Source organism: Phyllosticta capitalensis (genome assembly GCF_038381095.1).
Source record: "Phyllosticta capitalensis strain CBS 128856 chromosome Unknown BKA78scaffold_7, whole genome shotgun sequence".
In the NCBI taxonomy this organism is placed as follows: Eukaryota; Fungi; Ascomycota; class Dothideomycetes; order Botryosphaeriales; family Phyllostictaceae; genus Phyllosticta; species Phyllosticta capitalensis.
The window spans coordinates 1,855,201-1,882,712 of record NW_027117445.1 but is presented as its reverse complement, the minus strand read 5'-3'; the positions used below and the strand labels follow the sequence as shown (position 1 = coordinate 1,882,712).

At 57.5% G+C, this 27,512-nt stretch overlaps 13 protein-coding genes across 13 annotated transcripts; 5 read left to right on the top strand and 8 right to left on the bottom strand.

The window, feature by feature from the left end:
• Positions 1-65: 65 nt before the first annotated feature.
• Positions 66-1,507, top strand: BKA78DRAFT_170183 (uncharacterized protein). Its single transcript, XM_066883223.1, has 2 exons — positions 66-416; positions 502-1,507. The coding sequence occupies exons 1-2, from the start codon at positions 255-257 to the stop codon at positions 1,192-1,194; spliced, it is 855 nt and encodes a 284-aa protein (XP_066742942.1). The 5' UTR covers positions 66-254; the 3' UTR covers positions 1,195-1,507.
• Positions 1,508-1,943: 436 nt separating this feature from the next.
• Positions 1,944-5,370, bottom strand: BKA78DRAFT_345268 (SNF2 family N-terminal domain-containing protein; the record flags this gene model as incomplete). Its single annotated transcript, XM_066890483.1, has 2 exons — positions 5,103-5,370; positions 1,944-5,056 (listed from the first exon to the last, which is right to left on the bottom strand). The coding sequence occupies exon 2, from the start codon at positions 4,896-4,898 to the stop codon at positions 1,944-1,946; it is 2,955 nt and encodes a 984-aa protein (XP_066742941.1). The 5' UTR covers positions 4,899-5,056; positions 5,103-5,370.
• A 207-nt stretch (positions 5,371-5,577) lies between these two features.
• BKA78DRAFT_269985 (Squalene/phytoene synthase) lies at positions 5,578-6,919 on the top strand. The gene is made up of 2 exons (XM_066885508.1): positions 5,578-5,795; positions 5,852-6,919. The coding sequence occupies exons 1-2, from the start codon at positions 5,629-5,631 to the stop codon at positions 6,843-6,845; spliced, it is 1,161 nt and encodes a 386-aa protein (XP_066742940.1). The 5' UTR covers positions 5,578-5,628; the 3' UTR covers positions 6,846-6,919.
• Positions 6,920-7,324: 405 nt separating this feature from the next.
• On the bottom strand, positions 7,325-9,349 carry BKA78DRAFT_170164 (PQ loop repeat-domain-containing protein). Its single transcript, XM_066883222.1, has 4 exons — positions 9,099-9,349; positions 8,996-9,013; positions 8,553-8,756; positions 7,325-8,182 (listed from the first exon to the last, which is right to left on the bottom strand). The coding sequence occupies exons 1-4, from the start codon at positions 9,141-9,143 to the stop codon at positions 7,478-7,480; spliced, it is 972 nt and encodes a 323-aa protein (XP_066742939.1). The 5' UTR covers positions 9,144-9,349; the 3' UTR covers positions 7,325-7,477.
• A 1,324-nt stretch (positions 9,350-10,673) lies between these two features.
• On the bottom strand, positions 10,674-11,398 carry BKA78DRAFT_170141 (uncharacterized protein). Its single transcript, XM_066883221.1, has one exon. It carries the CDS (start codon positions 11,294-11,296, stop codon positions 10,790-10,792), a length of 507 nt encoding a protein of 168 aa, XP_066742938.1. The 5' UTR covers positions 11,297-11,398; the 3' UTR covers positions 10,674-10,789.
• A 103-nt stretch (positions 11,399-11,501) lies between these two features.
• On the bottom strand, positions 11,502-13,041 carry BKA78DRAFT_354570 (Las1-like-domain-containing protein; the record flags this gene model as incomplete). The annotated part of the gene is made up of 5 exons (XM_066891752.1): positions 11,502-11,598; positions 11,650-12,126; positions 12,175-12,648; positions 12,700-12,839; positions 12,913-13,041. 5 exons carry the CDS (start codon positions 13,039-13,041, stop codon positions 11,502-11,504), a joined length of 1,317 nt encoding a protein of 438 aa, XP_066742937.1.
• Positions 13,042-13,548: 507 nt separating this feature from the next.
• BKA78DRAFT_170137 (uncharacterized protein) lies at positions 13,549-14,420 on the top strand. Its single transcript, XM_066883220.1, has one exon. The coding sequence runs from the start codon at positions 13,658-13,660 to the stop codon at positions 14,204-14,206; it is 549 nt and encodes a 182-aa protein (XP_066742936.1). The 5' UTR covers positions 13,549-13,657; the 3' UTR covers positions 14,207-14,420.
• Positions 14,421-15,782, bottom strand: BKA78DRAFT_170136 (uncharacterized protein). Its single transcript, XM_066883219.1, has one exon. The coding sequence runs from the start codon at positions 15,646-15,648 to the stop codon at positions 14,635-14,637; it is 1,014 nt and encodes a 337-aa protein (XP_066742935.1). The 5' UTR covers positions 15,649-15,782; the 3' UTR covers positions 14,421-14,634.
• A 1,507-nt stretch (positions 15,783-17,289) lies between these two features.
• Positions 17,290-17,807, bottom strand: BKA78DRAFT_319499 (uncharacterized protein; the record flags this gene model as incomplete). The annotated part of the gene is made up of 1 exon (XM_066888862.1): positions 17,290-17,807. A coding segment is annotated over one exon (245 nt), but the record flags the coding sequence as incomplete, so codon positions are not given.
• Positions 17,808-18,477: 670 nt separating this feature from the next.
• BKA78DRAFT_170130 (uncharacterized protein) lies at positions 18,478-19,194 on the bottom strand. The gene has a single exon (XM_066883218.1). It carries the CDS (start codon positions 19,056-19,058, stop codon positions 18,573-18,575), a length of 486 nt encoding a protein of 161 aa, XP_066742933.1. The 5' UTR covers positions 19,059-19,194; the 3' UTR covers positions 18,478-18,572.
• Positions 19,136-19,905, top strand: BKA78DRAFT_319496 (uncharacterized protein). The gene has a single exon (XM_066888861.1). It carries the CDS (start codon positions 19,331-19,333, stop codon positions 19,787-19,789), a length of 459 nt encoding a protein of 152 aa, XP_066742932.1. The 5' UTR covers positions 19,136-19,330; the 3' UTR covers positions 19,790-19,905.
• A 288-nt stretch (positions 19,906-20,193) lies between these two features.
• Positions 20,194-21,053, top strand: BKA78DRAFT_170122 (uncharacterized protein). Its single transcript, XM_066883217.1, has 2 exons — positions 20,194-20,265; positions 20,385-21,053. Exon 2 carries the CDS (start codon positions 20,420-20,422, stop codon positions 20,966-20,968), a length of 549 nt encoding a protein of 182 aa, XP_066742931.1. The 5' UTR covers positions 20,194-20,265; positions 20,385-20,419; the 3' UTR covers positions 20,969-21,053.
• Positions 21,054-24,576: 3,523 nt separating this feature from the next.
• On the bottom strand, positions 24,577-27,495 carry BKA78DRAFT_170096 (Spb1 C-terminal domain-containing protein). Its single transcript, XM_066883216.1, has 3 exons — positions 27,430-27,495; positions 27,231-27,380; positions 24,577-27,185 (listed from the first exon to the last, which is right to left on the bottom strand). The coding sequence occupies exons 1-3, from the start codon at positions 27,445-27,447 to the stop codon at positions 24,813-24,815; spliced, it is 2,541 nt and encodes an 846-aa protein (XP_066742930.1). The 5' UTR covers positions 27,448-27,495; the 3' UTR covers positions 24,577-24,812.
• Positions 27,496-27,512: the final 17 nt, after the last annotated feature.

Genomic DNA, 27,512 nt, shown 5'->3' with positions numbered 1-27,512 from the left:
ATCTCTACGTCTTCCCCGCGTCGTCGGCCCAACCGGCACCCTTGTCGTCTTTCCGTTACCGCCTCGCCTATCCGCCTGCCGCCAGATGCAACGATGCCTCGGTGGTCGCCGATGGACAACAAACACCACCGACATCTCCAACCTCCCGCCGACTCCACCTCAGGCGGTTGTTGTCGCTGCATCCTACCCACCCGCGCCATCGCCTAGCTCCCGCCTTTCCCTCACCCGTCGTCGCATCTCCCTAGCTGCCTCAGATGTCGGTCAAGTTTGAGAAGGAGACCGTCCGGACCGCCAGCGGCTCCGTTGCCGCCCAGGCCGTGCAAGCCGCCAGCTCCAAGCACCAACACCATGAGGGTCTGGCCCACGAAGTCGGCGAGGCTCTGACCCGCGGCGGCGGCGCCAATGGCTACCTGGCCGTGAGTATACCTACACTTTCAATCCATCACCAACAACAATCGTCACCATCATGGACCCTCTCGCTGAACCACCTCGGCCCCCCAGATCTACCTCCGCCAGCTGCAGTCCAACCCGCTGCGCACCAAGATGCTCACGTCGGGCACGCTGTCGGCGCTGCAGGAGCTGCTGGCCTCGTGGATCGCCCACGACCGCAACAAGCACGGCGGCTACCTCACCGCGCGCGTCCCCAAGATGGCCATCTACGGCGCCTTTGTGAGCGCGCCCCTCGGCCACATTCTCATCCACATTCTGCAAAAGGCCTTTGCCGGCCGCACCAGCCTCAAGGCCAAGATTCTGCAGATTCTCGTCAGCAACCTGATTGTAAGATGTCTCCTCCTCCTCCTCCTACTACTACTACTTCCTGCAGTATCATATACTAACATCCCACGCCTCTGCCAGATCTCGCCCATCCAAAACTCCGTCTACCTAACCTCGATGGCGCTGATTGCGGGCGCGCGCACCATCCACCAGGTGCGCGCGACGGTCAAGGCGGGCTTCCTGCCCGTCATGAAGGTGAGCTGGGTGACGTCGCCGATTGCGCTGGCGTTTGCGCAAAAGTTCCTGCCGCAGGAGACGTGGGTGCCGTTTTTCAACGTCGTCGGTTTTGTCATTGGCACCTACGTCAACGCCCACACCAAGAAGAAGCGCCTCGCCGCCCTGCGCAAGAAGCACTATGGCGACGGTTCGGGACGGAGTGATTATGGTGGTGGTGCGGCTGGTGGTGCGCCGAGGTATTGATGTGGGAAGTTGGGGTGTGGATGTGCAAGAGAGAGGTTGGATGCAGATGGACGTCTTGTGGCTGCTGTGGATGGAAGAGGCCTCGATGCGCGCCAGGACAGGACAGAACAAGCCCCTTCCATTTCACCCTCCATTGACTCGGCGCGGAGTGGTAGACTCACTGACCCGACCATAATATCCGTCCATGGAGGCTGCACAGCGAGCAAGCGACGCTTTTCCCTTTCCTTTCCCCTTATTTCCCCTTTTTCCCTTTTCCGTCAACCCACCCACCATCTCTCTGAGCGCAGCGAATGAATAATCATCAAGACAACACAACAGCCCTCCTCCCTTTTCTTGACCAAGAGACCCAAGCCAAGGTGAAATGATTGCCCGGGTTGGCTCAATCGGTCTGGTTTGGTTGGTGTGCAAGATGCACGTGCAGTGCAGTGAGACAGACAGATCATATTCTATGTGTATTCATGCGGTGAACCACTGATCCGGCACTTGGCAACTGGCTGCAAGAGCAAGGGTGACGAATTGGGCGGTGCTGCTGGGAGGTTGCTTTGGTGTTTGGAAAAGGTATTATTATCTTGTGAGACAAGACGACGTCGTTCTCCGCGTTGTATATGCGCTGATGTTGGTGATGCATGCGTGCGATGGCTCTTTCGGTTCCCTTTCTTGTCCGTCCCTTTTGCTTCCTCTCCTCCCCCGTGTCCACCACGAGCAAAGCAAAGCACAATACAACACAAAGCCACCACGCACCCCCCCCTTTAACTCAACAACTCCCTAATATCCTCAATCCTCTGCCCCTTCTTCTCCTCATCACTCATCATGCCGAGACTACTCGCCAAAAACTTCTTGCGGTCCTGAATCCGCAACATCTTCTCCTCAATACTACCCCTCACCACGAAGCGCGTCACGCGGACCGGCGCCGTCTGGCCCATGCGGTGCACGCGGTCAATCGCCTGCGCCTCGACGGCGAAGCTCCACCACGGGTCCATGACGAAGACGCGCGAGGCGGCCGTCAGGTTGAGCCCGACGCCGCCGGCGCGCAGCGAGAGGAGGAGCACGGTGCCGCGGTCGCGCTTGGACGAGGGCGTGTCGTTGAAGGCGTCGAGGACGGCGGAGCGCGCGCGCTGCGACATGGTGCCGTCGAAGCGCAGGAAGGGGATGCGCGCGCTGCTGAGGGCGGGCTCGAGCAGGTCCAGGAAGGATGTGAATTGGCTGAAGACGACGGTTTTTTGGGACGGCGAGGCGCGGCGTGCGGCTTTGAGGTGCTGTAGGAGCGCGTCGGTTTTGGCCGAGGTTGTGGATGTGTTGATGCGGCGGAGCGAGAGGCGCGGCGTGCTGGTGCCGCCATTGCGTTGGGGGATGCTCTGCTCATCTTCATCCTCCTCCTCCTCGTCGTCGTCATCGTCGTGCCGGACAACGGTAAAGATGTCGCGCGCGTTGATGGGCTCGCGGCAGTTGAAGCAGCGCGGGAGGTCGCCCTTTTCGCGCTGGTGCTCAATGTAGTCGAGCAGGCACTGCTTGCAGGCCGAGTGCCAGCAGCCCGTCACGGCCTGCTCGTCCATGGGCTCCTCGCTGCAGATGGGGCACTCGGCATGCTGCTCGGCCTGGATCTGCTTGAGGACGTGGGCGCCGAAGCGGCTGGCGTCCTGCTCGCCCGAGTCGGCCTGCGCCTCAAACTGCTGGATCAGCGCGTCCAGGTCCATGTCGTCGCCGAGGCCGTTGGCGAGCTCCGCCGCGTTGGCTGCGTCGTCTTCCGCCGTGGCTTCTGCTTTGCTGCGCGTCAGCAGCGGGTGGCAGCAGCTCTGCCGGAGCCGCAGGATTTGCGCAAAAATGGTCGTGTAGCTCTTGAGCAGCGTGCCGTTTTCCATGTTGGTGTTGAACGTCCGCTTGGCCCGCATGTAGATCCAGTCGTAGACGTCGCGCTCGGCCTGCGAGAGCTGCACCTCTTCAATCTCAATCGTGCGCGGCGGAAGAGGCACCAGAGCTTCGCCCTCGGGCGTCTTCATGTCCTTGGTTCGGCGCATGACCAGCGGCTCGAGCACCGTCTGGACCACGTCGAGGGCGCGGATAAAGTCGCCCGATTCAAACGGCACCGTGATGAAGGTCTTCCAGAATGAAAAGTTGGACCATGGCTCGACCTTGAGGAACCGGACGAGAGAAAAGAGATCTTCGAGGCGGTTGACAATTGGAGTTCCAGTCAGGACCCAGCGGTGGATTGCCGAAATCTCATAACATGCCTTGGCCGTCTTGGACTTCCTGTTTTTGATGTAGTGAGCCTCATCGAGAATGACGCGAAAGTACTCGACCGAAAAGAGGCCCCCGTGAGAGCCCCTGTTGCCTTCTTGTGACGCCACCTGGTTGAATTCGGAGAGTATGGTTCCATAAGAAGTGATGATGAGATTCGGAGCGTTTACGCCGTCGGCACACAAGGTCTGTAGATTCACAGCCTTTTCTGCTCCGTAGTAGACAATCGCCTTCATGGTCCCTTCTTTGGAGGCCTTTTCCGCCTCGCTGTGCCACTGAGCCAGCAAAGACATGGGCGCTACAACAAGCGTCGTCTTGGGAGCCGGTACAACGGACGAAGAATTTTTGGGCAAGCGGGGGAGGTCCTTGACGCCGTTGCTGGCGACTGGGGCAGTGTGAGAGTGCACCAGACTGAGCATTTCAATCGTCTTGCCGAGACCCATCTCATCCGCCAAAATACCACCGAGACAGTTTTGTTCTTGCACAGGAAAGTCGAGTGAAAGCTCTCCAGAATACGGATTGACGTAGAAAAAAGGCATCCCCGCGACAACTGGTAATGGCTGGTCGTCGACATCCTTCGTCGGCCAGGTGTACTCTTCCCACAGCGGATGCATCGACTGCTCCTTGTGGTCAGACTTTTGGTCCTTTTCCTTGCTCATCATCCAGTGCAGGGCCTGCTTTTGGTATTTCCGGAGGCTCATGGCAAAGGTGTCGGCTGGCTCGGCTTCGGGCGTGTTGAAGTCAAACGACTGGGCCTTTTTATACAGCGAGTCCAACTGATCCTGCTCAAGCTCCTGTCCGTCTTCTGCTTCGTCCGACGGTGGAGATGAAGGGTCCGGCTCTTGGCCTTTTTGCGTCTTGGAGCTGGAGTTGGGGGTGCCTTTTTGCTCTCGCTCCTCTGCCAACTCTGCAGCCTTGAGCAGCCCCTGTCGTTTGTGCTTTGACGTCTGCGCGTTGGCTCGAGAGGGATGCAGGTTGATTTCGTCAAAAAGCTTCACCATGGCAACCTGGCGCAGGCGAAGGTCGCGCTCCTCCTGGCTCTCCTGGGCCTCGAAAATCGACGTTTCGCGATTGGAATCCTCTGGCTTGACAAATCCACCCGCCTGAAAGACTCTTTTCAACAAGTAGACACGGAGTTGTAGAAAGACAGTTTCGCTGGTGCGTAGCATGTCAGGGGCATACACACAAGTTCCCTCAAACCTGCAGACGTGTTGGTCGATCAAGGGTGCTATCCAGGCCGACGATTCACTCTCAAGACGGCCCACTTCCTCGCCGCGCGTGTTGGTAAACCTGACTATAAGATCTTGGCGCTTGCTCAAAATCTTGCGGCCACCTCGCCCCGTCTTGTATGTTTGGCCAATCTTTGCGCGCTCAATGTGCACCTTTTCGCCGTGCTTAATGAGGCCAACCCCACTCTTTGTTGCCCAACCTGCCACGCCAAAGGCACCAATATATCGTTTCTCGGGCATCGTTGGCGAAGACGGTCCCACAACAGGGTCGACTGTCTGTGGCGCTTGTGCGGGTGGAGAAGCTTTGCGTTGTGCAAAAGCATCAAGAGAGCGGTTCGCAGACGCCGGAGCAGCAGGCTGGGCGTCTTTCCAGGTGCCATCGAGATAGATGTTGATTGCTTTACATGTCAGAGGCACTCTCGACGTCAAGGCTGTGGAGCATACCGCGTTGTATGTCATTCACGCTCAATTCCTGCAGTTTTTTCAAAGTGGAATCTGGAACTTGTTCTCCGACGAAAGACGCAAACAAATCCGCATCGAAGGCGGTGTTTGACGCATCACTTTCAACGGGAGCCTCCCCCACGGTCTCGACATGCTGGCCCGGCTCAGGGACCGCATCAATCTTGTCTGGAACCGAGGAGAGAGTACTGTCGTCGACGGGCTCGTCCTCGACGAAGAAACGGCGCTTCTTGGCAGGGCGTTCGTCCAAGCTTTGCAGACTCATGTCGACAGTTTGTGGTGGAGTGGTGTCGTGGAGACGAGCGCGGCGGCGAATGCGGACATGGAATTTGGCAGACGCGACGGGACCGAATGGCTTGACGCGTTGGCGTTTTGGTTTAGATTAGATTAGATGGGCGACGTCAGTGCAGACGTCGATGATCCAATGGCTTCGTTCAGGATGGCCATTACACCTCAATTCGTCCGCAATGTCGCCGCCCCGTCTGAGCACCTCCACCTCGTCCATCTCTCCATGAAAGCCGTCCGCCCACCATCTCGATTGCCATGGCGAGCTTCTCGGCCACACATTTGCCATGCCTGCCGCAGACAATATGCGACAGCGACAACAGACGGCTCTACAACCGTGGCTTCGGCCGCTGAAAAGGACAGAGCGCTGGCCTACTGCTCCAACTTGTTGAGGTCGGTCGATCCAGCTCTCTCCACACTTTCCCCGGATTCAATTGACACGCCGGCAGAACCTACGACTCGCCCTCCTTCACGCTGCAAACTTTTGTCCCTCCGTCTGCCCGCACCGCATATCTAGCCATACGCGCCTTTAATATTGACATTGCCCGCATCGCCGATGCCACGTCCAATCCCACCGTCGGTCGCATGCGCATGCAATTCTGGCGCGACGCCGTCACACGCGCGCTTTCCGGCAACCCACCCAAAGAACCCGTCGCCGTGCTCCTCGCCCACGCTCTCGAGTCCCTCCACACACAAGGCATTGGAAGTGGTGGCCTCAGCAAGTCGTGGTTTCTCCGGGTCATCAACGAGCGCGAAAAGGCGCTGGGCAATCCGCCGTACCCCACCCTGGCGGCACTGGAACGCTACGCCGAAAACACGTATTCGACGCTGCTGTATCTGACGTTGCAGGCGGTGCCGCTGGCCTCGGTGACGGTGGACCACCTGGCGTCGCACATTGGCAAGGCCGTCGGCATCGCGGCCGTGCTGCGCGGCGTGCCGCTCGTCGCCTTTCCCCCGCCGGCAAACCACCACTCCAATCAAGCCGAGTTTGGCGGCGGATCACAAAGACAGGGCGCGGTGCTGCTGCCGCTGGATGTCATGGCGGAGAACGGCGTCAAAGAGGAGGAAGTGCTGCGGCACGGGGCCGAAGCGCCGGGGCTGCGCGACGCCGTCTTCGCCGTAGCGACGCGGGCCAACGACCATTTGATCACAGCGCGGGCGATGCTGGACAACCTGCGGGCAGGCGGCGAGGTCGACCACGAGTTTGAGCACGCACATGAGGAGGAGCACCGCTACAGTACGGCGCAGCTGAGCAAGGGCGTCGCCGCGCAGCTGGAAGACGTCGAAAAGGGCTTCGGCGTGCTCATGCCGGCCGTGGCAACGGCGCTGTGGTTGGACCGGTTGCAAAAGGTCGACTTTGACGTTTTCGAGCCGTCATTGCGCACCACGGATTGGAAGCTGCCGTGGAAGGCGTACCGGGCGTATAAAAAGAAGATGCTCTAGATTTCGAGATGTGTAGATACGACCTGTACAATATCATGACGATCACCAAGAATCGAGGCAGACCGCCATGTCATGCGTTGATGCCGTCCCACCTTGCTCTCCCGAGTACAGCAGCACACTCTGAACGACGCTGCTATGCTCTCCTGACAGGATGCCAACAGCCACCATGACTTTGAAAATGCCGTGTACTGAGAGGCGACAGGCGCAAAGAGAAGTTGGCTGCACTGATTTTATGTGTACAACAAGACCGCCCGTTTCCTTCCTCTCGTTGGCGTCTGTGGCACGCAACCACTCGGCGGGAAATGGTGCTTATGGTTTTTAGGTAGGTGGGCCCCAAGGTCCTGTAGTGATTGACGTTGGCGACCACGAATCCAAATGTGCTACCACCAAGACCCGTAAGCCCACTGGACTTTTCAATCTTTGGCGGCCTTTTCAGGTTGTGTTCCAAGTCGGGTCTTCCTGATTTCCCTCTCCCCCCTTCGGCATTGACGGTTCGGCCACCATGAGGCTCACTGATGTCTTCTGACAGTCGATGCTCACAGAGCCATCACACTTTGACGCATGTCAACGGAGAGGAGATGAATTATCCCTTCATCTGGCTATCAATCTTCAAAATGTGCACGCTTAGCCCCTCACCCGTCAGCACTCACTGAAGCCCTCCCGCTCACGGCAGCCCTGGACCGCGCTCCCGAGTCGGCAAACTCGCTCGACGGCGTCCGGAAGACGGACGTCGAAGAGGGAAGACGGTGCAGCGCAATGCTCCCGGTTGACACCTCCGAATCAGCGACGCCGTGGCCGTGGTGGACGCCAGAAGCGACTGCGAAAGAGGGGGAGGCGTCGGGTCCTTCAGTCTCTCCGCCTTCTCCACCACCATCACCATCCCTCTCTCGCCTCGTCCTGCTACTCTTGCCCTCTAGCCACGCAGGCCGCAAATTAAAAGCAACGCCGCACGCACACACGCCCATCCACAGCACAAACTCGAGCGCGTACGCCACGAGCCCGACAACGTCGACCTCGCTCTGGAACACGATGCTCAGCGCGCTGAAGACGTCGCCGGCGGCGTCGATGCCCACGAATAGAAACGAGATCCCCCGCACGCTGCGGTGCTGCCAGATGTCGACGTAGTGCCGGCCCACGCCTAGCGCCAGCAGCAGCGCCGCCAGCGCCGCCAGCAGCGGCAGCGGCCACGTGTGCGCCGTCGCGTGGGATGGGTTGGTGTGCTCGAGCGTCGTGCGCGATAGATAGTGGCGGAGTAGCAGGATGATGGCGGTTTGCGTCCCGCCCATGAGGAGCGCGAGGGGCAGCGCGAGGAGCAGCGTTTGTGGGATTGTTTTGTTCTGGTGAGGTGGGGTGTGAGAAAGGGTTCTAACATAAAAGCCGCAAGGGGGGCGGGAGAAAAGTTGAGTCCTCAGTTTGGGTGCCAGAGTCTGTTGGCATGGCTCTGGTGTTTGGAATGCCAAAGCAAGATGCGTAGGCATAGGGAGGGAGCATCCAAGCACCCCAACACCGAAAGACTCGAACGTTGGAGCCCACAGGAAAATTGCTCCAGGAGGCCTTCACGCTCCCCAGCACCACAGCCTCGTCGTTGCCAACAGATCTCTCGCAAAGCACCCACCTCACCAAGCAAGCAAAAACCAACACCGACAACCAAAACAGACGTATCATGCAAGGTAAAGTGGAGAGAGAGAAATTCCCCGCAGAACTCACCCGCTGATAATACACGCACTGGCCCCAAGTGAGCAAGCTCAAGGCGATCAGTATCTGCGGCTGCACCTGCAGCGCGACGTTGAAGCCGCGGACAATGTTGTACGCGCCCAGCGGGACGCCCGCCCACGCCCACAGCACCATCATGCCCGACTGCAGCCCCTCGGCGTGGTGGCGTCGGTGGTTGATGATGATTTGGGGGAGTAGCTGTGGATGGATGCGGAGTTAGTGGAATGCGACGTTTTGTGCGAAGGAAGGTAGTAGGGCGGTGGTGTGCTGTGAGGGAGGAAAGGTTGAGAGACGGAGTGGGTTGGGAGGGTTGGCGTGCTGAGATGGAAGATGTATGCATGTTGTGGATTTTCTTCTTTAATTTTTGCTTTCTGGGTTTTGCTTGGATGGAGGACCACGACGATGACAACAGACGGACGAGGAAAATCCATATATACCTGGACCGACCAGCAAACCTGCCACAAGAACCCGCATCAGCAAAGCCCCACATCCTCATCTTCATCATCATCCAGCTTCAAACAAAAAGTAGTAGTGCCTTACAGCCCCAATAGTCCCCAGAACATTTGCCGCCGCCGGAATGTCCATTGTGACAGCGGCAGGAGCGTCCAAACTCAAAAACTTCCAGACAAAGTCCTCTCCCTCGATGAATGGAATTGATGCTGGTGAAAGAGTGGTGGAGAAAGGACGGCATGTCGTCGAGTGCAGGCCAAGAAACGCCCGCCATGCAGCGATGCCGGAGATGGACAACGATAAGATAAGGGGGCGGTGATAAACGGATTTTTACTGCCTGCTCTCTATTGGTTAATGCAACATAATATCCCTTCAGAGACAGACGACTTGGGAGGCTGTGTCTTTGGCGCGTTGTTGAGGGAATGCTCTCGATTTTGCCATGTTTGTTCTATCTTGGGATTTGGAGGCTGAGGCTCTGAGTTGGCATGGATGAAAGTGAGTGTGGCCGACTGGCTAGCTGCTGTAGGTAGTCTGAGCTAGACTCGCACATGAGGACGCGGCAGAGGCTTGGTACGTGTGCAATATATGGTCACATAGCGCACCTACACCTGCCTGCCAGCCACCAGCCAAACGCGTCACAGTCATCGAGCAAAAGCCGCACACCAGCTACCAGACAAGGCAAAAGCACTCCAGCAGGACAAGTAGCGCATACCCATCACCCATTCTCCAACCGCACAGCGCACACGTCCATCCTAAAAGGTCGAGCGGGCCGGACAATCAGCTATGTAGTTAGGCTGGCTGGGAAGTTGGTCTAGCTAGCTGGCTGGGTAGCTGGCTGGGTAGGTAGGTCAGTAAGTAGAAGGAACACAGCGCCACCTGGTGATTATGCTTGCTGTGACTACGGTCTCCAACTGGCCGCTGTGGGCAAGGCAGGCGTGACAAAGTAAAGGGCAGACAAGGTGCCCAGCTGGACGGACGTCTCTACGTGTCTATGTATGTATGTGGATGGGTGGCATGGCAAACCGCGGACAACGGGAGCCACAGAACCTAGCCAAGCCCAGCCGTGCGTGCTATGTAAAGCCGGAGGAAGCAACGCGACGCAACGCACGTAATTACGGAGGTGTATGCGTAGGGAGATGGCTCCTATGTAAGGTGGGTGTGTAGCCAGCGGGTTGGATGGGTGGGTGGATGCAGAGCAAGATTAGAGCAGGCAACGGTATTTTCGATCATCGGCCGTCATTGGGAGGACCATCAGTGGTGTCGGTTGCAGCAGGAAGGCCACACACATACATAGCCGACGAGTGTGCGAATGGTCGGGAAAGCCCACCGGTGCATTGGATTGTGGGACGCAGGCAGCGGCGGCGCATACCTGCGTCTGGGATAGACGGCGAATTATGTATGGGGGCGAGTTGTGAGGCCAGTCTGTCCCCAGCAGTATGTAGTGAGCGGCATTGGCGTTGGCGGCAGGGCGGCGGCGGCGGTGTCGTGTGTTAACAGCAAATGCGACAGAACCGACGACAAACAAATGGGCGGTAAGAGTGCTGTTCATGTACGTCCGCACGTCCTCGTCCTGTATGTGTGTACCATGGCAGCAGGAGTGGGGTAATAAGCAGCATCCGCAGCAGCGCTGAGGCCTCTCACGGCCCGTCCCACAGGCAAGCAGCAGCAAAGTGGTGGGGTGGTGGGCGAGGCGTTTGCACAAGTCGAGTTATCGACGACGACAAGGTCCGCACTGCTCCGCCGCAAAGGTCGTCACTTGGTTTTTTCCTTTCTTTTTCCTCTCATTCGCGTGGAGCCGGTTGCGCGCTGACCGACCAGCCGACCGATTGACCACCAAGGCACAGCAGACATGCAATATGCCAGCCGTCGGTTTTCGTGACATGTCCGTCGCTCGTCACTGACGTTTTGGGAGTCTTCCGCATCGCATATCGCATATCGCATCGCCAGCATATGGGAAACCAGACATGTCTGTTTTTTTCGAGGTGACGGGCTGACGGGCCTTTGGGACTGTTCCAGCCCTCATGCCGACCGATACCAAACGGCTCCAAATCGCTCCTCGTATCTGCATCCGCCGCCGTGCTGCTGCTGCTGCTGCGAGTCTGACGGGGCTGCAGGTGTCGATGTGCCGCAGGTACAATGCCGAGTGATTGTGTTGCGTGAGAATTGTTTGGTCTGTCTGCCGTGACACGATGCGACGCATGTACGAGAAAGAAAAGATCAAAAGTCAGCAGTGCTCCTACATATCGGCAGTTGTTCGATTGCCTGCAGCCATTTCTTTTTGGCGCCATCGCTGTGCCCGTCAGAATTAAGCGTCGGCGAGGTGTCACGGCGGGCTGGGCGTCCCGACAGGGATCTACGCTGAGGTACTGTGGCACGGCGTCAACGCATCAAGGCATACGCACGACGTGCAGCATGAAGAGTCTCCCACGCGGCATCATCGCGACTCTTGACTTGACGCAGTCATCATTTCGGAGGTCGCGGACCGTTGATCAATCAGGTGGGAACCAAGCCAATGGGCGCCGGCTGCCAGTTTGCTTTCCACTTTTCCCAGCCCCTTTGCAGCCGTGGTTGAGGCTGTTGTTGCGCCTGACTACTTGCTCGAACGTCAGCAAAGTTTGATACAGCCGGGCGTGCAACCCACGCAATGATGTCTTGCATCTCGTCCTCGTCCTCGTCGGCGGCGGCGGGCGGAACACCGTCAAGGCCACCAGCTGGAATGATGCTGGCTTCCGCGTTGTCGTCATTAGGGGACCCTTGGGTGTCAGGCAGACTGGCTTCGAGAATGGGAAGCCACTCGTCTTGGAAATCATCGTCACCCTCGATGAGAAGGGTTTTTGCCAATTTGCGGCACCAAAATGCCGGCTGGGCCATGCAGCATGTCATGGCCAAGGCCCGCACGCTGCGCATGACATGGTCCTGGAAGGAAAATTCGACGAGAATGTGGCGGAGCCACTCGAAGATCGCTGCCTTGGACGGATCCAGCTTTGCCTCGACCGTCGACGCAGACGCGAGAATGGCGACGGCGTGTTGGACAAAGGCCTCGAGGTAGAGGTCGCCGTCGAGGGCGCACAAGACGGGGTCCCAGATCAAAAAGGCTCCATCCAGGGGCTCAGAAATGCTGGCCAGGGGGTTAGTCCAGGACATGCGGGCGGAAACAAAAACATACTGGTAGTCCGACGGGACGATCAACCGGTCATCCAGAAGCAAGGACACCAAGGCACCCGGTGCGTGGGCGGCGTCTTGTTGACACAATGAGGCAATGGCGCGACTCGCGTCGTGGCTGTAGCTTGATGCGTTGGAATGAGTTGAGGCGCCAGAGGTGCGAATCTCGGACCGCCTGTTGTTCAGATAGGCTCTCAGGATTCGGTGCAAGTCGGCGCGGGCGTCAGGAGTGGTGGTGGTGCTGGTATCCTGTGACGTCTGAGCGGGCGCATCGAGCTTAGCCCAGTAGTGCTGCCAGAGCCATTCGAGGGCCTGGTCGGCAGCCATTTGCAAACGGCGCAGCGAGGGCAGGTCTTCATGCGTGGCCTCGTGGCGCAGCTCAACGAAGCTGGTGGGCATGTCGAGCTCGGCGGCCATGTCGTACATGCTCATTTTCTTGAACGACGTCTGGACCGTGTCGCAAAAGCCCGTCACGAACCTGGTTGGTTAGGAAGGACTACATCATGTCAGGCGAGGGATGCCGACGGACCTGTTGAAGGCAGCGCAGTAGGCATTCCGGACGGCCAGGGCAGAGGGCCCGCCAGACTCATCATGCAGTGTCGCATCAACAAGCGACGCGGTGGATTCGATGGCGTGTGGCAGCGGCATCCTCCTCTTCCACGCAGCAACCTGGCCGTGTTCCCCTCGTCATCAGCCCCATCCATCCACTTCGGCGACACCCCACGTCACGTCGGAAACGTACCGTATCGACGGCGGCGTGCCTGCGGTCGTCGCCGTCGTCGCCAAGGTCGCCCCGCCAATAGAGGTTTTGGCGCAAGCTGAGCAGCTGCTGGTGGCCGTCGCGCCACGGCGTGATGAGATGTCTGGGCATGTCGAGTTTCGAGATGTTTGTGCGTGCGTCTTGTCGATGTCGAAAATTGATCCAAAAGGAAGCGACGAATAAGCTCAGAATTTAGGCAGGCGCTAGTCGACTAGCGCCTTCGCTTCCTGCCTAGCCTCTAGGGTTGCCCATGCTCGCCATGTCCCGACCCGTCAATGTCACTTTCCTCTCTGCTCACTCACCCTTGGTTCCCCATCATCAACAACACACACACCAGAGCTGAAACCAACACACGACTCCTCTCCTGCCGGCCTGGAACGACCAAACTCAAACTCCTGGCCAACCAGCCAGCCCTTTGCACCTGCGGCTCTCTCTCTTTCTCTCGATCCACCCTCCCCTGCGACCCGGATCGTCCGGCTCGGCCGGCCTGCAACGGTGCCGTCACCATGATTGCTTTCCCATCTCGGCCATGGCCTTGACTGAATCGAGTAGGTAGGCGCGCATGCTTCCGAGGCTTGAGGTGGTGGCAGGAGTCATGGCCCACAGGAGGGCCATCCATCTTGATCTCGTACACACAGAAGAGCTATGTACAGGGAGATGCAAACACCTCGACTTGAATAAGTACAACTCTAGAGAGCAATAGCTTGTTAGAGTGGTTGTTAGATGTATGCCCCAACTTCGACCACCTACCGCGCCTCAACCCCTGCCTCACCATGATCAATCAGCCTTGCACTCGGTATTCGCCCCAAAAAGCGCTTCCTCAGAAAAAAATCAAAAAAAAAAAAAAAAAGAAGAAAAAAGGAAACCCATGACGTCCAACAGACCCCGTATCCCGGGTCTCACACGCTACTGCACCACCTGCTTGCCCTCTCTGTGTACAACCATGCCATGTACATACATAACCACATACTCGCGTCACCGTGACGGGCATCCATGCATCCGTTGCTCCTTGTCCTCCTCGCCCTTCCTTTCGCGCGAAAAGAAAAAAAGAAAAAGCATCCCGTTGGCAAGAATGCGGCGTGACTCACCTTGCCACATGCCTGAGCTGCCCTGCCCTGCCGCCCCGCAAATCGATGGAATCGGGGGAGGGGGCCGAGAGTTTCTTGTGATTGATGGCCGTCGCTTACTGTACCTACGGCGAACTTCATTTCTTTTTCTTGATTTTGTGTACCTCCGCAACAGCCAAAAATTGACTGGTGGGTTGGCTGGCGGGTAGGATCACCGATGCGGCTGACTAAGAGATGGCTCAAGTTTCATGCTTCACTGGCAACAATCACCACCATGACAAAAATAGAGGCGAGACAGGTGTTGTGGAGTTGGTGGTGGTGGTGGGGAGGGCGGTAGTAGCCCGCGATTTGATTTGGTTTGGTTTGGTTCAAGTATACAATTGCTTGCGGCATTCAGCCGTGCGTGCTGCGCTAGGGGTATCTCTATCTAGACAAAAACGGTAATCCAACGGGGGTGTAAGGTTTGCCCCCATCGTTGGTGGACGAGGAATTCGTGTGTTCGTGACACGAAGAAGCGCTCTTGGGTTCCCAAACAACAAGAATTCAAACAAAAAACGCCGTCGCTATGCTGTGATGATGGTGATGATTCTCGGTTCGACCGAACAAGACGAGTGATTTTGGGAGTGGTTCGTATGGCTCAGTACTGAGCCTGCTGGAGCCAGCCGTAACCAAGGCCCGTTGCGTGAGGGGTGGGTCGTTTGAGTTGCTGGTACCACCACTCGTTCATGTAGACGGCAGCGTCGGCGCCGAGGAGGCCGTCTCTGGTGGTTGTTTGCTGAGCGGTGGTGGGGGGAGACCAGTATTGCTGGCTTGAGGTTTTGTTGGACTGTTGGGAAGAAGAGACCTTTGGTTCCGCTGGCTCGTCGGCACTCTCGTCGTCCGAGCTGTCGTCCTCGGCATCCTCGGGCGGCTGCCAGGTCTCTTCGAGCTTCAAGCCTTTGCCGAAGCCCGACGTCAACATGGACTCGTAGTTTGGAGGGTCGTAAAGGCCCATGCCGACGAGGACATCATCCGAGTCTTTGGAGTCGTCGTTCATGGTGTCGTCCATGGGGAGGAACTCTGATGATTCGGACTCAATGCGAGGATTGGAGGTAGGAGGTGCGACGGAATTGGTGTAGTTTGGTGCCGAAAAGGTCAGATCGGACATGGGTTGATCTTGGTAACGGGGATAAGATGATGTGTTGACTGATGGTCCGGTACCGCTGAGGCCAGGGACAGTGTATTGCTCCTTCTTGCACTCGGCTAGAGCCGTCAGGTAGGCCATGGCGGGAGCTGAAGCGTAACCAGAAGCAGGGCTTGGGTAGGCCGAATCCGAGCTGGTCACGTCCTCGGCAGAGTCGAAGCCAAAAGCACCCGAGGGGTAGGTTGAGAGGGGGTGCCAGCTAACAGGCCGGCTGGCAGAAGAGACGTTGGTTCGAGAAGTGGGCTGAACTTCCTCCGTGTTTTGAGGCTCAGAAGACCCAAAGACCATATCCCATCGATCCTCCAGAGTAACATATCTCTTGACAGCAGTAGTCGTTTTCCGTCTGCCCAACCCAGTTGGACTATTTTGAGAGCTCCGGGGCTTCTCAATGCGAGAAGGTGCAGGGCCGTGAGAGTTGCGAGAGTCCCGCCGTGAGGCCGAGGCTGTAGGTGATGTCATGACGTTCATGGTTGGAGGTGAAATGTTTGGTGACGGTGATGATGTTGTGGGAGCATGGCAAAGATATATGGGAGTGATGTCAAAATACGTGTTCACGGGGACCAGGGGGTGAGGCAGCTAGACGGTTATTAGATCGGAGGAGCTTAGACAGACACAAGAGTATTACTCCATGTGTCAAGGTTCAGTGGGTAGTGTGTACGGCGGCTCGTGGGATGTACTGGGGCCGTGTACTCGGTGGAACTCGCGGGTCACGACTAGGGCCAGGTTGCCCATTATTTTAGTGGAAATCCCATCTACGGGGATGGCAGCAGACGTGCTCGTCAAACCAGCTAGCTGGGTGTGGGTAGCCGGTGTGGCACGGGCTGGCGGCTTGGACAGGGCAGGCTGATCTTTTAATCATGATCGTGGTGGGCCAATCAGGAACGCGGGCGGCGAGGCAATGGCGCGGATATGTATCGTGGCGCAACGGAGCTCCTTGCCGCCTAGGCTCTCGCAAAGGCACGAAAACACTCCTGGTGGAGTGGTAGGAGGGATGGAGGGACGACGAGGGCGCCGAGACCTGCAGACAGGGCGCCGTCAGCCAACTACCGACGAGCCGAGCTGGCTCGTTTTGAGACGGCCGTCCCGCATGACGATGTGGGAGCGAGGTCGAGGGGTTGTGGACAGGGTGGGCTCGTGGCTGGAGGAACAGCGGTCAGAGGCGCTGGGTGGCACTAGGCTGCCGACGACGTTGGTTCGAGTAAGGACGATCACGCATAAGGCTCGGCAGGCGAGTGCAGAGAAGGGGCCTCTGCATCTTTTTTAGCCGCCGTGCCTAACGATCTGTCGGCGTCTGCGTTGGGTCCATGGGCCGTCCAGGGGGGCTCCTCGCTGGCTGGCGGACCGATGGAGCTAGCGGCTTTCCAGAATTAACTGGCGCCGGCTCCATCCTCGCCAGAATCGGGCCTTGTTGGTGATGCAGGCCAGACGCAACGGCCGTGCCACGGCGGAGATTGACAGAATTGTGCGAATTGTGAAGTGTAAAGTGTTTGCGGATTGGGGCCCAAGTGCCAAGCTCGCAGGGCGGCCATGACCTCCGCCGCCGGCATCCCATGCTCGCGTTGGGACTGCGGGCGCGCGTGTGGAGACGGATGAAACGGCGGAAATGCTGTCGAAAGACGGACATGAGCGAACGTCGAGTGTGATGTGTTGATGAGGAAGAGGCCTGTCAGACGCACCAGCCGCACGACGCCGGATGCACTTGGTGGTCACTTTGTGTTGCTGATGCGTCGGTGACTGGCTCAACTGGCGGAATGGTGGCAGAACCGCCTCGTCTCTCAAAATGGCGACGGGATGAGCCAGCTTCTTTTGCAGCGACGCCGGATTGGGCAAGTGGTGGATGTTGGAGCATCCAGGGAGCCTGCATCAGCATGCGGCCAGGCACAACATCGGCAAGGCCCTTTTTTTTTTTTTTTTTTTTCGTCTCTTGTCTTCCTGCAGGCGGCTCCCTTGCCAAGTGCGGGTCGCTTCGAGCTGGTTCCTCGAGTTTGAGTCGTGTGGCGCTGCCCATGTTGTAGGCGAAAAGCGAGGAAAAAACACTCTCACCCATGACCACATGCAGAGCCCTGACCCAGCAGCACGACACCCCGCCGAAGCGCCGGTCCACAGACCACAAGCTGTGTGGGTTGTGGCAGGCCGACCCCCTGGCCGCCTCTCTAGCCGTGCTACTCCTAGCTCTTCCATCTCCCGGTGACGATCGTCAGCGTTGGAGCCACAATTGGGCCTTGGGATCTGGAGCGCCCCCGCACCTGCACGACTTGGTCGCTTCCCTGACGACCAGCGACCAGGAGTTGGAGCTGGAAAGTTGGTGTGCTGCTGACAGGCTGACGCAACGTGAATAACGACCACTACCGCACGCTGAAGCTGCGAGGCCAGGAACACGATTCAAGACCGGGGTTGCAGCGCCTCGACGGGCGTGATGTGACAGGTCTGTTGAGCCGTGCAGATGCTCCCGACGAGGAGGAGTTGCAAGTTGTGCAGGCAAGAGTGGAACCGGGCGGCCATGGTTTCAATCAGAGCATTAGCTGAGGTGGACGCAGAAACTTTGACCCAAGGTTGCAGGGGCCTGGCCAGCAGTGAGCAGCTTGACAGGAGGATGGAAAGGGCGGTGCCGTTGCACATGGACATGGATAAAATAATATCGACATGACGTACCGACGGGGTGGAGGCGCAGATGACGGCCAACGGCAACGTGGCTGTGTGGGTGGGCGGGCGATGATGCAGGTCGAGCGGAACGACTCAAACAGGAAGCTCGTCCGCCGTGTCCGCCAGGTTCCGCAGCGAGAATGCAAGATCGCGTTTCGAAGGTGTCGTGGTGGACATGGAGAGAGGAGACGGCATGACCCGATGTAACCAACCGACATGGTTGGCTGGCACAGCTCCGTACTGGTGACTAATCGTCAGGAGCCACTTCTCTCGCCCTCTCACCACGCCATGTTCTAGATTCGTCTGCTCGGACAACTCTCGCGCCTCTCCCTCCTGGGGTCCCTCGGTACCCTCTAAAAAAACCCAAATTTTTCCTCTTGGCCGTCACTACTCTCACTTCAGCACACCGATCAGCCGTCGACCATGTTCACCAACTTAACAAACGCGTTGCAGACGATCATCATCTGGAAGCTTCACTTTTCAAAGAACGACGTGACAACAGAGGGCATGAGATGCACTGTGGCCATCTCCAGCAGCAGCACCACCAACGCACGGCGTAGATCCCGGCCCGTATTCGCTCTGCTGTTGCGGCACGAAGCGTCAGAAGGCCGTGCCCATGGCTGACAGGCCCCGAAGCCCTGGGCTTCCTGGCTCCCTGGCTCACCGGCCGGAGCAGTGGTCTGAACACGAAGCCAACGCCAAACAAGTATCGCGAGCCTGTCCAGTAGTCTCCACCCGTAGCACGCTGATCACCGCCTGTCCCCATCAGTGCAACCGGCGGTCCTGCAAGAAATTTTCCGCTTTTCGACGCGCCACGCCGCCGACTCGATGCAGAAGTCTCTCCTCCTTCGCCTGTGACCTGTTACGAGACTGCCTAGCTCTGGGTGCCGTCTCACGCTGACCGACGCATCATGTCCATGGCTCCATGCTGCCCCAGGCGACAGGTCATCGCTCTCAAACCCCTCTGCTGTTGATCGCTCGACCTCGTTTGTCGAACCCCTGGGCGGTGCGCAGACGGACATTCGGCCTGATGCATGCCCGGCAGACCCGGCAATCAAGTCTTTGCCGAAAGCGTCATGTATCGTCGCTATATTTTTCATTGATATACGGGGTTCTGACGACCCAGGATGTGCGTCATGAGCCGAGCAGAGCCAAAAGCAACGGGAGCCGCCTGCTGCGAGAAAAGACGCTGCCGGTCCAGGGCCTGGTGCAGGTGCGCATGCAGGCGACATCATTCCGACACCGACTCGGGCATTGGCAATATATTCCGACTACTCCCTGACTCCTTGCTCGCACTTTTTAGCAAGACACGCTGCATGTCTAGTTTTGTCCATGTCGATCGGGCTGCTGGCGCTGCGAACCGAGGCCTCCCCTGATGGAATGGATGCTTGCCCCGGCCCTGGGCGCGTCCCGTGGAACTTTGCAGCGCCGCGCAGCAGCAGACTGGTGAAATTATTATGGGCTCTCGTCGCCCCGTCTGCGCCGCCCGCCTGCTCTACCCCTGCGCATGCCACGCGGCAGCGAATCGAATGGCTGCGACTTGCCCAGCACGACATTTTTCTCTTCTTCCTCGCCGAGGCTGGATGCCGCGACTTCTCAACCTTGCCGACCCCGGCCCACCACACAACGTAGCATTCAACGCCTCGGATTTACAATATCCATCCAATCTCAGTCTCGCCCCCGATCGCCATCACTCTCTGGCGCGCGTTTAACGACCAGGCGCTGTCATGCCTCGTTCGGCGTTCCTTGCTCTGCCCTCTTGCATTTCCGAGATGATGTGTCGCTTGACACTTTGTGTCGAGGTTGTTCCGTCTGGACCGGAAATACGTTGCTGGAACCAGTACCGGACGCGTGCGAGCGGAAGATTCCACATGACGAGATGGTTACGCCCCCACACCCCTTATTGATGCACAGTTCCGACCCTGATTGGTCAATGAGCGGTTTTGCATTCTCCGCGAGGCGGTGATGAGTCTGGCAAGGTGTTGTACAGCAAAGCCCCGCATGGGAGCTAGTGGATGTAGGTCGAAAACATCTGTGCCTTGACAGTCTTCTTCTCGCCGCAAGGCGCCAACCGAGTACATATGTACAGGCGAGAGCGTCAGCACCATTTCCATAGTCTGCCCCGCTTGGGCGACACGACCCTTGACCCACCCCACAGCGACCACCTGCCAACAACGGCTCACTTCCGCCGCTAACCGTTTGTGGCAATCGATCGCATCTGTGTGTCGACATGGGTTGTGTCAGCTCATCTTCGGCCGGTGAGAGGCGGAGCACACGACTGCTGCGTCCAGCAAAAGGCAAACTTCCGGCACGCGGTTAGCGTACAGTCCCAACGCAAGATGCAAGCCACGATCACTTGTACAGTCTCCACCGTGGCACACCGGTATTCCATGCCTAGCTCTTGTTCCAGAACTATCCGCCGCTACTTGGAATAGCAAAGGTGCTAGCCCTGAGCGTGCGGCAATTGGACCCAATCTTCCTTGCACATCCAAGGCAACCGTAAACCGCTAGCGAGTGAGGCCATGGCAGAGAAAGTCTCAGCCAACTAATCCTATTCACAGGTCCTTGAAACTGTCGCTCCGATTGACGTCTGTACATGCAAGTTCCACACGAGAAAACAATGCGAGGTTGGGTCCGCAAAAAAGACAAAACGCATCACTTTGTCTACGCCGTACTCGCTCCGTCTCGTCGCTTGATTCGTGGTACGTCCTCATTCGCCACTCTGTCGTATCGACACCTCCAGCCGCGAGACCACAATCAACAGGTCGATGGAGTTGAACGACTCTGGACAAAGATGGCATTTCACAAACATCATTGGCTAGACAACGTGATGAACACGTGGGTAGGGTTTGAGTCGAAGCGGCACCGACCTTTGCAAGGATTACCACGTCGAGTCCGCGGCAGCTCATCGACGACCTCGCTCATCTTACATCATGCTTCCCAACCATCCGCTTCCGAAACTGAAGACTCCCAGCGAGTCAAAACGGCTAATGACGCCTGCCATGCATCCACCCGCCCGCAGCTTGTCGCGATCGCAATCATCAATTCTTCCACCTTCCAGTCACGCTCACCGAGGGCCTCGATTCGAGCTCCCGTCCCTTCCGCCGACCTCTTCCCAGGCCCCCCAGCCGCGTCCAGGCCGTGACGCGTCATAATAGCGGCAGCGCGCCTGCCGCGTGCTGATTCTCGGCGGTCTGCCACCACTCGTCTGTTTCCTTGTCGGGAAAACAAATGAAGTTTTAGGCAGGCAAGTACCGCCATGACCGTGCCACGCTTTCGTGTGGCTTTCAACACCTCGCGACCACTGTTTATCATTACTCGCTTCTTCCACATGTGCGATGGCTTGATGACTTGTTGCAGTACAGAGTTTGGATAATGGGTTTCGGGTCCTCATCGACGGCGGCGCTGACACATGCCTCTTTCCACATGCTGACTGCCCATCGACAAATCGTGACATCTTCGGGCAACAACCGGTCTTGCAGCGTGCAACCCCAAGCCACGACAAGAGTTGGTGCCAGCCGCATCTCACACCGGCACATCGGAGCTGAACAAATGGCCCGACGGTTGGCAAAGAAACAAGCGCGACGGTCGTAGATGAAGTGCGACGGACGACCTGCCACCTCACACAGGCACCAACAAAGTGTGCTCGCCTTGCTGGCTTGATGCTCTCGGGCTTGCCTATCGCGGAGGAGGACAGAATAGTGAAAACGGACGGCAAGTTACGCCTTATGGCTGGGTTGCTCGTCGGCGCAATCGTGGTTTGGATCGATTCGACAGGTGTGTGGCCTCGACATTTTTGTTATTCGCACGCGCCCACGGGTCTGAGCCGTCTGAAGTTAAGGCGAGAGCTGTAGGGAGAAGCTCAAGTACGACCACATGCTTTCTTCCAGGGCCCGGCAGAAGAAGCAGAAGAAGAAAAAACGGACGGAACCCCACCCCCCAGCCAGCCATACGGACAACCGACGTGACGGGTACGTGGAACCAGGTGTGTGCGACGTGAGGGATCCCAGTAGCAGCGGTCATCCAGGTCAGTTGGCACCCTTCTCTTTCTCCTTTTTTACTCCTGGCCAATAATCGCCCTGCTGTGTTCGCGCTGTTGTCTTACTTGGTGCACCCACTTGCTGAGCCCATCCACTCCCGCTTTCCTTGCTTAGGGATGCGTACCCCCTAATCCATGTCGTCCTGGTCACTGCTCCAGCCCATCCCGTCTCTTCCCCGGCCCCGCGTGTTGCTGTGTCTGTCTGGCCTGGGCGATGTGCCTGGGTGCGACATACGGACGACATGGAAGACAAGGACGACGACGACAGGGCGGCAGGGGTACGGGAGGCACCCCCGTATAACACACCACGCTGGTCATGGTCCGGCTAGGGAAGATGGCGCACCACTCACTCACACTCAAGCTTCCAGTCGATGCTGCACACCTTCCGCGTCCAGCAAGTCATCGTCCACCTGCCTGCCTCTTGCTGTTTCGCTCCGCCTCTTTTCTATCTCTCTCAGCCGCTTTGTCAAACGAGCCGCCCGTTTCCACCCTTTCCTTCTTCCTTTCGCCACTGTTGGCTGGCCGGCCGGCCTGCCCCAGAGCCCTCCCTGACTTGTCGACCCCATCATCCCATGCAGCCGCCCCCGGAATCGCAACCGCCAGAGTGGGTGTGTGCCCACCAGTATTGAACGGGTGGCGCGTGAACGGAAAGGAAAAAGGCTAAGCTGGGCTAACTACCTGTTCAACCTTGGGGGGCTGTGAGCATCTGCAGCGTAGTGGCTGGCTGGCGCGGAGAAGAAGAGAACGCGGGCGGCATGGTAGTGGTGGTGGGCCACCACCACCATCGATGGAAGCAAGGAAAAGAGCAAAAAGTAATCGGAACGGCCGCCGTCTTAAACGTCGATTGCGGAAAGAGAAGGATGACGGTTGGGATCACACATACTACGCCGGCTTTCTCGCCGCTGATGCGCCCTCTTTGGACTTGCTGGTCCGGTCACCCGATAGACGGTGCTGTGGTAGGTTGGTACTGTGAGTCGGTTTTATGCCTCCCTCTGCCTAACCGTTGTCCTCACAGGCGGCATGAATGCTCCGAAACACGTGTGATGCCGCCGTCACAGTTCCGCGTTGTTTGCTAACTAAGGCCTGCGAGGGTTGATTGATTGCCTTGGTGTGTACAGTACTTACTGTGCCCACGTTGGACGTCGTTGTTACTCGGCATGAGACAACGACCTACTTTGCGTTGCACCCAACAAAGAAGCGCAGGAGAGCGCAGCGCAGCGTTGATTCAACGGCCGCTCTGGGTCGTCAACCAGCAAGCCAGTCACTTGCTCTCTGGATGACAGTATTCCATCGTGGGTAGGTGACGTTTCACGCCAGACGCGGGTGAGAGGGGCATATATGGACCAGCTCGACATTGGTTTTTAGTAGGCGTCTATCATTCATTGTTTCTATGGCATGGCTCTCCAAAATCTCATCAACATTCAGCCAAAGCTACGATTTCTCATCTTCAAACTCCCTCCTCCCCTCAAGTCGTGCCTTTTCCCCCGACCACCGTTTCCAGCAACTTTTTTCTTTGGCTTTTCAGTCATCAACCAGTGAATTTTTCCCACTGATGCATTCTCACTGCTCCGTCACGGCGGTCCTGCCGTCTCCAGTGTTGCAAAAGCTCCTACCTACCCTACTGGTGCCGAGCGTCGTCTTCACGGTAGAGCTGATCATGCAGAGAATATGAGGAGCGCCCTTTCCACGCGCAATTCGATCAGTCGTCAGATGTCGACGAATGTTTGGATGCATAATGACCAAGATCATCACCATAACCATCATCATCACTCTTGCCGACGGAATGGAAGGCGGCATGATCCATTAAGCGTTCATGCTACTGGTGCCACCAATGCCGCTGTGTCTACAACAGCAACAACAACGACGACAACCATTTTTGGTCTAGAAGTTGAACGCTCCCGTCTGTCCAAGCGACTGATATCTCCACCACCTCGCCAACCCTTTTAAAGCTTCGGCGAACGCGAAAGCCAGCCGCGTCCTTCCTCCCCCTCCCACCTGTCCCCGCCAGCAACCAACGCTACCGACCTTGCCGCCAGCTACAGTACATACCACATAGCTACATAGCCACATAGCTACATAGCCACACAGCTGCGTTTGCACAGACAGCATAGGTAGCCCAGCGCGACGACACCAAGGCACGGCAGCGTTGCTACGTCCGGCATACGAGATGATTCAATGCCGTCTCGTTCGCATTTCGCCTCCCTCCCTTTCTCTCTCCTTACGCGGTGCGTGCGCAGCTCTGTTCTCACAGTCTAGATTTCTGCTGTCTCGAGCACCAAGCGAGTTGAAAGTGAGAACGCAAGACTCATGTGAGCCTTCAAAGGCATTCCCGCTCGCTCTTGTGGCATTGAAGCAGCTGCCTACCTACCTACATACACGTCGCCCGGGCGGGCGAGCGAGCGAGCGCCTTGGACTTGTCGTCAGATATCACTGCCAATTTGTTGGACAAGCGACGGCTGTGCCGCTGTGCCTACCTTAATTAACCCATCTCAACTCACACTCTTCCTTCGACACGACTCCCAGCCCCTGGATTCTTCTGATGTGGCGACTCCTTTTGCTGCTGCTGTACGAGGAGGGAGGGCAATATTAACAGAAGTGCTGCTACCATGAAGCAAACTGATTGCTTCGCTGCTGGGTGCAGGAGGTAAGGCGAGGTGAGGGAGGGAGGTCTTGCCTATGCCCTACGCCTCGAGGCACCAGTACACCGGTGGAATAGTAGAGATGGGAAAGACGGGGGGATTGATTTGCAGGAGTTGCTGTCTCCAGGGATGAGAATAGAAACCTTGCGGAAGGGGCTGGCTTATGGATGAGAAGATGGATTGGACAGCAAGAAAAAAAGACTCCAAATTTCATCCCATTTACAATATTCTCTATACATGCGTACGCGTACGTTCCGTACCGCTTTTGCGCACCCAACGCCATCAAATGCTCCCAACTAGACGTGCAAGCTCTACTTGTTGCGCTTGGCGGCCCTCTTCTGGCCACGGATGTCCTTCTTGAGGCGGGCATCGACCATCTTGTACTTGCCCTTTGTGCCCTTTGGCCTGCCGCTGATGCCCCTGTTGCCACCCCTCGCCACGACGACGGCCACCTTCTTCTTGGGCTTCTTCTTGGCCGCCTTGGACATGAGCTTGGCGATGCTCTGCGCCTTCTCCTTCTCCGTCATGCCCTCCTCGTTCTCCAGCAGCGCGCTCTTCTTCTTGAGCTTCTCGAGCTTCTGCGCCGCCTTGAACTTCTTGCGCGCCTTGGCCTCCTGCACCTTTTTGATGGGCCGCGCGTTGAGGGCGCGTTGTTTTTCCTTGATGGCGGCGGCCGCCGCCGCCGTGATGGGCCGCTGCAGGCGCGCGTGCTTGTTCTCGTCGTCGAGGAACCACTCGGGCAGGCCGTCGACGTCGCGGTGCGAGTAGCGGTTGAAGTTGTCGTCGAGCAGGTCTTGCTTGGTCTTGCGGCCAGACGCCAGGTCCTGGGCCAGCGTCATGGCTTCGGCCGTGATGATGTCAATGTCGGGCCGGCCGTCCTTCATGGGGATTGAGTCTTGATCCCATTGAGTCTCGTCGCGCTTGACGCTTTCGAAGCCGCCGCCACCGCTGCCCTCCTCTTCTTCGTCCGACGACCATTCGTCCTCGTCCGATGCCTCTGCCTCCTTCTCCGCAGCCTTGGCTTCCTTTTTCGACTTTTCTGCCTTGGCCTTTTCTGCCTTGGTTTGCTTCTTTGTAGATGCCTTGTCCTCGGGCGAGGTTGATTTGCTGGCAACATCGATGCCGCTGTCGTCAACCGGTACGTCGTCAAGCCCGTCGATGCCCTTGAAAATGTCTTGATCAAAGAACATTTCTGCTCTCCTCGTCAAGCCGCCTTCGGTCTTCTTGTTCTGCAGATCCGTGACCAAGGATTGCGGGCCATCCTCATCGTCTGAAGAGTCACTGTCGGCGTCTTCCATTAGCTCGTCCTCGCTGCCGTCCGACTTTTCACCGTCGGAGAATCCTTCAAAATCCTCCTCGTCAATCTCCTTTCCAGATTCTTTGCGGGCCTTCTTTGCGCGGTACTTGGCATCCGAGGCCGACTTGCGTTCCTGGTACTGCTCGTACATGGACTCGAGTTCCGCGTCGAGGCGGTCTCCCTCTGGATCGCTGTCGTCATCGTCCTCGTCGTCGCTTTGCTCCTTGGACTTGTCCTCAACCGTAGCCATCTTGCCTCTTGCGACCTTGCCGAGTCCGCCGGCCTTGTCAACGGACTTGAGGTCGAACATGGCGTCCTCGCCATTCGGGCCCTGTTGCTCCATGCCGATTTCCATGGGCGTAGTCATGTGGAGTTGCATGCGGACGATTTCGCGCTGCTTGCGCTCATTCTCTTTCCTCCTCTCCTTCTTCTTCTTGGAGTCGTCCTGTTCGCGTAGTCTTTGCATCTCCTCCTGGATCTGCAATTCTTCGTCCATCGGCTCGACCTCCGCTACCTCCTCACCGGCCTTTTCCTCCTCCTTCTTCTTTTGTTTCGAAGAGAAGCCAAAGATTTCACGGACCCGTAGCCGCCAGCGCAGCAAGCGCTTAAAGTCTGCGCGTCCCAGAACCTTGAGGTCGTCGCAACACGCCCTGATTTCGTCTGTAGTCTCCGGCAGCTTCGCGATTGTCACTTGAGCAATATCGCCGTTGGGTTTCTGCTCGAAGCTGAGCTTGTTCAAGCTGCCCAGCATGGCAATGGGATCCGTAGTCTGTATGAACTCGCTCACGGGCGCTTCGTGATATTGTGTGTAGTCTCCCTCTTCATAACCCTCCCTCTTGCGCTTCTTGACCTCGGGATTAAAGACCTTGGCCTCGTTGTTTGGCGCGGGGGCGGCGAGTTCGGCAAAGACGGAGCGCGGGTCCAAAAATTTGGGATCCATGCGCTTCGGGGCCTTGTAGCCTCTGCAGACGACAAAGATTTCGGCAGAAACATTGCGCGAAGACGGAGGCTTGGTGGCCTCGACCTTTTCAAAAAGTTGTTGGAAGACCCAGAGCAGCGAGTTGTAGTCCTTGGAGCGGAAAATCTTGGTCACAAAAGTACCACCCTCGCGAAGGAAATCAGTCGCAAGCTTCAGCGATTGAAGCACCAGCTCAGCTTGTGTAAAGGCATCTTGAACCCAGGCCGTACCGACGTTGGGCGCACCGTCGTGGAGGACCGTGTCGGCCTTGAACGTCTTGAGGTGTTGTCGGAGGGTCGCGCGGCATTTTTCAGTGGTAATATCGCTCTGGAAAGAGATGACGCGAGGGATGGGCTTGATTGGAGCCAAATCTACACCAACGATGAGGCTTTTTGGGGGCATGACCTCGGCGGCGACTTGACACCATGACTGTGGTTGTCAGCGAATGAAGTCATGGGAGGAATGGCGTCATACTCCCGGCGCAGCGCAAAGATCGATCAAGACTCTGCTCTTTTCCAAAAAGTTGAACTTTTTGTTCAACTGAATGAGCTTGAACGAGGCACGGGCGCGGTAGCCCTTTTCTTTGGCGAGATGGTACCATTTGTCGAGACGGCCCTTGCCGTGCTGTGGGGATTGTCAGTAGAGGATGTGAGACTGGCGCGGCGATATAAACCTTCTTCTGGATCGGCATGGCTGCGACGACGACGTGATGGTGTTGAAAGAGCGGGCAACTTTTGTCTGCGGCACGCGGACAAA

What these genes read in the sequence shown, in the direction of transcription:
- BKA78DRAFT_170183 (XM_066883223.1), top strand. Translation starts at nt 255, where the DNA reads ATGTCGGTCAAGTTTGAGAAGGAGACCGTCCGGACCGCCAGCGGCTCC. An exon ending in GCGCCAATGGCTACCTGGCC is followed by an intron (nt 417 to 501) that starts GTGAGTATACCT and finishes TCGGCCCCCCAG; the next exon opens with ATCTACCTCCGCCAGCTGCA.
- BKA78DRAFT_269985 (XM_066885508.1), top strand. Translation starts at nt 5,629, where the DNA reads ATGAAAGCCGTCCGCCCACCATCTCGATTGCCATGGCGAGCTTCTCGG. An exon ending in TACTGCTCCAACTTGTTGAG is followed by an intron (nt 5,796 to 5,851) that starts GTCGGTCGATCC and finishes ACACGCCGGCAG; the next exon opens with AACCTACGACTCGCCCTCCT.
- BKA78DRAFT_170164 (XM_066883222.1), bottom strand. Translation starts at nt 9,143, where the DNA reads ATGGACATTCCGGCGGCGGCAAATGTTCTGGGGACTATTGGGGCT. An exon ending in AGTGCGTGTATTATCAGCGG is followed by an intron (nt 8,183 to 8,552) that starts GTGAGTTCTGCG and finishes CCACCTCACCAG; the next exon opens with AACAAAACAATCCCACAAAC.
- BKA78DRAFT_170141 (XM_066883221.1), bottom strand. Translation starts at nt 11,296, where the DNA reads ATGGCGCCAAAAAGAAATGGCTGCAGGCAATCGAACAACTGCCGATAT.
- BKA78DRAFT_170137 (XM_066883220.1), top strand. Translation starts at nt 13,658, where the DNA reads ATGCCCCAACTTCGACCACCTACCGCGCCTCAACCCCTGCCTCACCAT.
- BKA78DRAFT_170136 (XM_066883219.1), bottom strand. Translation starts at nt 15,648, where the DNA reads ATGAACGTCATGACATCACCTACAGCCTCGGCCTCACGGCGGGACTCT.
- BKA78DRAFT_170130 (XM_066883218.1), bottom strand. Translation starts at nt 19,058, where the DNA reads ATGATGTCGCCTGCATGCGCACCTGCACCAGGCCCTGGACCGGCAGCG.
- BKA78DRAFT_319496 (XM_066888861.1), top strand. Translation starts at nt 19,331, where the DNA reads ATGCCACGCGGCAGCGAATCGAATGGCTGCGACTTGCCCAGCACGACA.
- BKA78DRAFT_170122 (XM_066883217.1), top strand. Translation starts at nt 20,420, where the DNA reads ATGCAAGTTCCACACGAGAAAACAATGCGAGGTTGGGTCCGCAAAAAA.
- BKA78DRAFT_170096 (XM_066883216.1), bottom strand. An exon ending in ATCTTTGCGCTGCGCCGGGA is followed by an intron (nt 27,186 to 27,230) that starts GTATGACGCCAT and finishes TGACAACCACAG; the next exon opens with TCATGGTGTCAAGTCGCCGC.